The 7,774-nt window shown below is 43.6% G+C and overlaps 1 protein-coding gene across 1 annotated transcript; it reads right to left on the bottom strand.

The window, feature by feature from the left end:
• Positions 1 to 76: 76 nt before the first annotated feature.
• epx (eosinophil peroxidase) lies at positions 77 to 7,774 on the bottom strand. Its single transcript, XM_042411571.1, has 18 exons — positions 7,596 to 7,774; positions 7,407 to 7,494; positions 7,229 to 7,319; positions 6,952 to 7,127; positions 6,263 to 6,395; positions 6,043 to 6,172; positions 5,731 to 5,937; positions 4,555 to 4,921; positions 4,317 to 4,477; positions 3,978 to 4,236; positions 3,715 to 3,885; positions 2,390 to 2,627; positions 2,094 to 2,305; positions 1,837 to 2,001; positions 1,197 to 1,280; positions 990 to 1,086; positions 720 to 793; positions 77 to 419 (listed from the first exon to the last, which is right to left on the bottom strand). The coding sequence occupies exons 1-17, from the start codon at positions 7,611 to 7,613 to the stop codon at positions 736 to 738; spliced, it is 2,655 nt and encodes an 884-aa protein (XP_042267505.1). The 5' UTR covers positions 7,614 to 7,774; the 3' UTR covers positions 77 to 419; positions 720 to 735.

Here is a 7,774-nt window from a genome sequence, read left to right as displayed (position 1 = left end):
TAAACCTTGTTTGTACAAAATCTGATAGCAGACTAATGTTGGGTCTATGTTAAGTTGAGACTGAAGTTTGGGAACAATGACTCATCACTGGTAATTAATCTCAGCTCAAGTGAACAACCGGATGACACAGACCTGTTTCACTTACGGAATGTCACCGATTAAGGTCATTGCCAGGAACCGCCTGGTTACCCCGACACCAAACGCTCTGCTACACACCCACAGTTGCCTAACAGGTTTGTAAGCAGGAATCAGGCACAGGGAGGAAATACTGAGACCATATCCCGCTCAGAGGGGCTTTATGGTATGAAAATCTGTTTTTGGAACAGACATTCCAGTAAGATTTTGGTTTCCTGATTGAAAAGACCTTTGTAAGCTTGTTTTTCTGATTCCATTGCCTCGCCATACAGATTACAGTAGACCTAGAAGAAATAGTTTGGTTTGTAGTTAATGAATAAGCACAGTCAGACTGGTTAGTGATATAACGTGTAGTCAGAGCACTAAACATGAAGTGATATGAGTTATATAGTTAGTCACTGTCTAGTTATCTGTGTTCAACAACAGGGATACTTCTCAAGAAAACATTTTGATTTGTTCATAATGAGTGTCATGTGGATCTATTATAAATTAACAAGACAAAATATTACTCTACAACACATACAGACAGTTCAAAACACATTTCATATAACATAGAAGAACATTAGAACAATAATTGACCAAACTCATTTAGATGGTTGATTAACTTTTCCCCTGGCAACATCCAGCACTGACTAACTCTTCTTTCTTGGGGAAATATCTGCAAGAAAGACATTCAGTTATTCATATGTCACTTTAAAGCTACTGTTATGTATCTGTTTGAGATGTTTCTTTGATATTTACTTTGATTGTTTTTTCACGGAACATGTTTGACTTTAGTAATCATTAAATCTGTAATTCTTATCAGATTTGGGGCACCTTCACTATTAAACTAATTTCTACCTTCAGTGACTTACCTTCGATAACAGATCATGATCATCACCAACACGGCCATACCGCCGATCACTACTATCACTGCAGTGACAATGGACACGGCGGACAGCGAGGAGGGCTCTGGATCAGTACACATAAACAAAGATTTATGATATTTTGTCCATGTTGATATATTTCAGCTTTGTGCTTCAATCAAGGTAACGTGAATCTTAAAAAAAGGATAAACTGACCTGAGCAAATAAAGGAACCTGGCAAGTTGAGGCACTCCATGTTTTGTGGGCAAGAAGGATTCTGTTCTTCACATTCATTAATATCTGCAACAACAAAAAAAACACAGATACCTGTATCATGAAATGCATTTTGTATCCAGTAGGGACAGGTGTTTTTTCAGGATTTTTGACTATCTCTCAGTTAAATATCACAGAGCTGGAACTACCAATTGATTGGTTGGTGGACAGAAAATGAATCTACATTGAGGGATATTTGAGTAATTTTTCAAGCAAAACTGGTTCTCTACATTTTCTAGTTTGAGCTTCTACATTGTGACAATTTGCTGCTTTTCCTTGACTCATGTGATAGTGAACTAAATATCTTTGGGTTTTGAGGTTTAAGGTTTAGAAGATTGTGATATTTCACCATTTTCTGACATTTTATATACAAAACTACTAAATGAGAAAATAAAAAACAGATTGATTGATAATGACAATCATCATTCACTGCACCCCGGTATATTTTGGTTTCTTGACAAAAAGAGGTAAAAAACACTTTCACATCTGACTCAACATCAACAATCAAGATGAACGTCACTTTTGTAAATCTAAACCATGACGTGATGTTGAGAAATACCCGACCGTTGTTAAGGCCTCGTACCTCGGCATGTTGGGGGTGCGGAGCTCCACTGCTGACTGTCTGGATCACAGCTGACAGACGAAGAGCCCAGCAGCTTGAAACCAGAGTGACACTGATAGAGAATCACAGAGTTGCAAAGCAGCGAGTAGCCAGATTGAATCCTGGGTATCGGACCGCAGTTGGGATCTGGGAGACAGACGTTTAAACAGGTGTGTGAAAATAAAACAGATAAAACTCGACATGTTCTTCTTCTTCTGTCCCCTTTTTCAGATTCTCACCTGTGTCTGGTTCTTCCCAGGGGCTGAGGTCGAGGTGGGGGATGAGTGGGTGGGAACAGGCCAGCATGGCGTCTGGGCTCTCAGTGCGTGAGAAGGCGTCGGCAGGAACATGGGTGATGTGGCTGTTGTCACAGATGATGCGGGACAGGGAGACAGCGTGGAGGTGTCTCCTCTGGGTGCTGGTGAACACTCCTTCTCTCTCCCACCAAAACCTTGAGGGACAAAAATTTGGATTTCTCTGCTGCTCAGTCTTAAATTATGTTGTTACATCAGATCAGCAGAGGATTTTGTTTTACCTGTCCCCATCTCTCAGGTCTCTGAACTGTCTCGCCAGCAGGCAGGACAGCAGCGGTCCGACTCGGCCTCCGGGCAGAGCAGGTTCAGAGATGCCTCCCACCCACACGTCGATGTTGTGTGGCGTCCCATACAGGAGCTGGAATTTGTGAGCCAAAGTTCGGTTACCCAGGATTTCTGCCAGCTCTGATGTTGTGTTGGGAACGGAGAGGCCGCAGAATCTTCGCCATGAGCCGTATCCTAGTGGGATAAGATGAGGAAGAAGGCAGAAATGTACTGTTCTGATAAAGGAAATGGGAGATTAAGGGAAGAGCATTAAATACAGGGTTTTGTGATTTTTCAGGACATGTTTCTGTCTCATCTGACTTTGATTCAAACATTTACAGCAACACCAGTGGGTGTCCAGAGTGCAGATTAACACACATTCCTACATGTGGAGTCGATTTATAAGTCAGCAGACTTTTTTTACAGCAGACATTCTGACTCATAAACACCATTAATGGTGGCTGCATTTCATTCACTGTGCAGTAGGTATTCAGGTTCCAGTGGTCTGGCGTTGTGCATGTTGACACACTAACTGTGTATCATTTCATACTACATACTTGTTTTACACAGTATGTAAATACTAATTGCCATAAAAAGTTATAATCAATCAATCAACATATAACTTTGTAATGACACTGCCAATTAAAACACAAAGGGAAAGCAAAATGGTTTTTCAAAGATTTAATGCTGGTGTTTTGTTTTCCTAGATTTCTGTGACTGTCTCACTGCTAACTGCAAATAATTTTTTGAAAGTTTTTGAAGCTGAGAAAAGCTTTTCCATTTCAAGGGCGCATTGCCTTGTGGGACGAGCAGATTTAGTATGCATGCTGACTTTTTTGAGTATACTTAAAGATTCCCTCCAGATTTGGATTTTATTATCTTGAATGATAGAATTTGGCTAAAATAAGTGGATTTGGAGGATAACTACATGTCAGAAACTGATAATTCACTCTGAAATGACATGAACGCAACACTTTAATGGAACCATCATTAATGTTATTAGGTACAACTGAACCTTTCCTGCTACGATTAGTCAAAATGTCTGCAGTGAATGAATTCTTTTATATAGCTATTGTCAAGTTTTACATACTAGGCTCCAGGTCATTTCTGTTAGGTGACCAAATTTAACCCTAATCATATTTAACAACAATCTGAACAAATGAAGTTGATAAAATAAATACAATCTATCTGTTGAAACAAGCTTTGTGGACAGTCAGTTAAGGACTTTCACTGTAAAGTGATACAGTAACTCTGCAGTGCATCAGAGTTAAGAAGCTGGTACCAGGCAGGCCATGATCCCGGCCCCTCTGGAGGTTAAGGGCCCCAAGGTCCAGAGGCATCCCTCCCTGTGCCTGAAACAGCCGCTCTGTCAGCTCCTCCACCATCATCTGGCCCGGAGTCTGCAGCTTAGCAGGAGACAGCAACAGACCGCGCAGCACGGGGTCGATACCACCTGATTAATACACCAGGAGAAAATGAAAGACCAAAACACAAAAAGCTGAGTGACTCACGTGTGATTTAATGAATTACAGCATCACAATTTACCTTCCTGCACAACCCTCCAAGAGGCAAACAGTGAATGATGCAGAGGCAGCGAGGGATGCTGGGAGTTAGCCATGTAACCCGGCCCCAGCCTGGATACTACTGGCTGCACAGTGACATGGGCAAAACGAAACGCAGCAGCTGCGAAGGCATTAGCGATGCTGGGATCCACGTCAGGATCATAACCCTGGTAGGGAGGCATCAGACGGGACATGGCGCTCTCACCGAGGACCCGCGGCAGGTAGTGCTCCCATGTTAGGATCTGAAAAGATAAAGGAAGCAGGTCAGAGTGCAGCGAATGATCTCGCAGGTGGAAGTAAAAGCTGAAACTGCTGACGACACCTGGTGAATGGCTCCCATGATCTTGCGGGCCTCTTGATAGAGGGTGTCGGGGCTCCAGTGAGGGTTGAGCTGGTGTAGCTCTTTGACCAGCCGGTTGTGCTCTCTCAGGAAGAGTGTGTGCAGTGCGATCATTCCCAGATGCTCATTGGCTCTTGAATCACCTGTAAAACATTAATCATGAACAACAGCTCCACTGAAGTCGCCTGCAGAAAGTGGACAATTCAGTACATTCACTCACCAGCTTGGAAGCAGGATGTGATGTTCTCCTGTGGTGCGGATCGGTCCGACGGCCCTGTAGTGGTGGAGTTGCGAGGGCCACAGGGGTCCAGGTGAGCCTGCAGTCGAGGCAGGAAGGGCATGTATGCCAGCTCCTGGTCTGAGTGCCGTGAGTTGAGGGCCATTAAGCCCAGAGGAGAGGAGTGGTTACGCAGCGCCGAGGCCTGACTGGTGGAGCTGCCGTACACCATACTGGCATCCACAAAGGAGGTGATGGCGTTGAGCTGCTCCCGGTGGCGATGGGGGCGAACTCGCTCGACGCAGCTCGGAGCAGAGCGGAAGAAAGGCATGCAGCTCTGGATGCCGTTGCGAGGATCTGACAGTGGGATCTGGGGAGAGAAGCTTTCTGTTTTACATCGTGGCTGATGGGAGAAAACAGATGTTCATGTTTTAGCCAGTTTAGCCATTTTTTTAAAATGATAATAAATATTATTATACATAGTAGATACCTTGTTGTATAGTTAATTCATTGCTTTTTATATTGAACACTTTCATTGCACTCATTTGTAGTGCACCTCTCATTTATTGCTGGTTTTCTTTCCTCTTTAAAGCATTTCAGAGCAGTGGTTCCCAACCTTGGGGTCTCGACCCCCCAATGGGTTGCAAGATACAAGGGGTTGAGAGACAACTAACAGGATAGCAGAGAGGAAAAATACATATTTGATACCCAAATTTCTATTCCACTTTTTAGACATTCCTCTAATCTTTGCATGTTTTCTTGTGAATTAAAGGGTACACTTCTTTAGGTCTCTAAAAAGCATTTAAATTAAACAGGGAACAAAAATCGCTTGTTGCATGATATGGCTACAACCTAGAGACAATATGCAACCAGTGACAATTGGTCACAAGTAGACATTACTTTGTGTTAAAGGATCATGAGCAAAAAGCACTGTGAAGTATTTTTACAAACAGGCAATGAATGATAAAGTTTGCAAGTAATGTCCATAGAATTGTGTGTCTTAGTCTAGTTTATATAGTATAGTGGAGATTGTATTTCATATTTGAATTTTAATAAATGCTTATAAAATAAAAAAGAAGTGTAGCATATACAGTATGTAGAATGAAGACGAAGGACTGTTATGGAAAGGGACAGAAAACTGAAGCACACTGAGAGCAGCTGATTGGCAGGGAAGCACACCTGTATGGGGAAGCAGGGTGTGTCCCGGCTGCAGGTGTGTGTGCAGTCAGCTCCTGTCCTGAAGGCCGCTGTGCTGGGGCTCTGGGGTGTCAGCACCATGTCGTGGTCTATCCACTGGCCCCACTCCACCAGCAGGTGGGACAGAGTGGAGTCCAGAGAGATATTGTCATTATGAGTGAACAGCACCTCCTGAGACACCAGCCGCACCTGCAAAAACAAACAAGGTGAGGAGTGACGAGATGAGTTACTGCAGGTGACAGGACAGAGGATGACAGTGAGCTGCTGCTAATGCTGCAGCTGCAGGGCTCTTACTGGAGGCAAGCTGATGTTGTGGTAAGTGTGCTCTGGGTCCCAGCCTCTGGGCGTCCCCCACATGTCCTCGTACTCTGGAGGCAGCCAGCGGGAATATGGGACGTTCGCAGCCCCCCATCTGGGGTGCTGTCTGATCAGGACCACACAACAGACACACGGTTACCAAAAAAACAATGAAAAAAAAAGAGAAGCAATTCATGACAGGCCTGCTCACACTGACCTGTTGTTGCACTCTCCTGTGATGGATCTGTAGCGCTCAGACAGACAGTCGGTGGGACAGCTGGGTCTCTGCAGCTCAGCTGAGCAGCCCGTCACCTGCAGCAGATTCTCCACATCTCCTTCACTCAGGAGCTCTTTTGGGGACAGTAAACACAACAAGACCTTAATGATACAAATTACAATAACAAATAACTGCTTTGAGGTGTTTGATCAGATCATTTGCTCTCGTCTTATGCCAGAATACCAAATCTATTTGTAATGATATTCTTCTGAAGTTATGTGTGCATCTGTCTTGTAAAATTACAGAGTAGTAGACATTACAGAGTAATAGACAGAGAAGTAACACAAATTGTGGTTACCGAAGAACAAACGATCATAATTCCAATCTATAGAAATAGGATTTAGACTTTTTTTGTAGCTCATCTGGCTTGATACTGAGGTGAAAATGATGATCCATGATGCTAAAACACTAAAAGAATGATCTCGAAGAACAGTTAACAGTTTTTGGTGAGCTTTGAATGGGATAAAAAGGATGTTAAACAGTTGCCTGAAACATACTGGGAGTCAGTGTGAGGAGGGTCGGCAATGTTAAATAATAGTAGTTTTGTATGTATAAGATTTCATCAAAAGCTTGGAAGTATTTGGACAGAAACTATTTGACGTACAGGTGCAGAAACACCTGTTTAGTACCGTGAGGGTTGGGCTGAACCATAGTGTGAGTGTAGACCATTTCTCTGATCAGCTCCACTGTGTTGTCCAGCAGTTCAGCAGCCCGGATCTGAGTTCTGGTTCTTGCTTCAGTCTGTTTAAACTGAGCCAGCAGATCACTCGGTCTCAGAGCGCCTTCAGACAGAGACTTCTTCACCCTGGGAACATTAAAAGCTTTGTTTTTTCAGTACTTACACATTGCCAATTTATACCTTGTCGTGTGTCAGATTGATCCTTAACTACAACTGAGGATTTTTACCTTTCGCTTGTGCGAGCGTAAGCAGCATCAGTCAGCTCTATCGCCCTCTGAAGAGCCTCCTCCACAAATACAGAGCCCAGATACACAGTTCCTGAGATTAACATGGAAGAGAAACATTACATTTAAGAGGCTGCTCATTTATCTGCTCTTTTCAGTAATGATCCAACAGAAATCCTACCTGAGGAGCTGTCAAATACTCTGTTCAGTGAGGCATGCTCAGGGAAGGATAGCAGGACAAGAGACAGTCCAAGCAGAGAGAGGGACACCTGAAACCAGAAAACATCTTAACTGAACACCACAATATGTGAAGTTCACTGCTCTGTCAAATTAATTCAAGCAGAGAAGCAGAGAAACAACAGAAACTCACCGTCAGTGCTGTGTCCATCTAGATGTCTAAAACCGTTCAATCTGCGCAGAGAGAAAACGAATCGCGCTCATAGTATCTTACCTCTGCGCTGACCGTGGCTCATCTCGGGAGCCAACAGGTGTGTGTGTGTGTGTCAGTGTGTGCTTGTCTCAGAGCGTCGAGGTTGCCATTTATACACT

The sequence above is a fragment of the Thunnus maccoyii genome, chromosome 5 (assembly GCF_910596095.1).
Source record: "Thunnus maccoyii chromosome 5, fThuMac1.1, whole genome shotgun sequence".
Taxonomy (NCBI): Eukaryota; Metazoa; Chordata; class Actinopteri; order Scombriformes; family Scombridae; genus Thunnus; species Thunnus maccoyii.
This window is presented reverse-complemented; position numbering and strand designations above follow the sequence as displayed.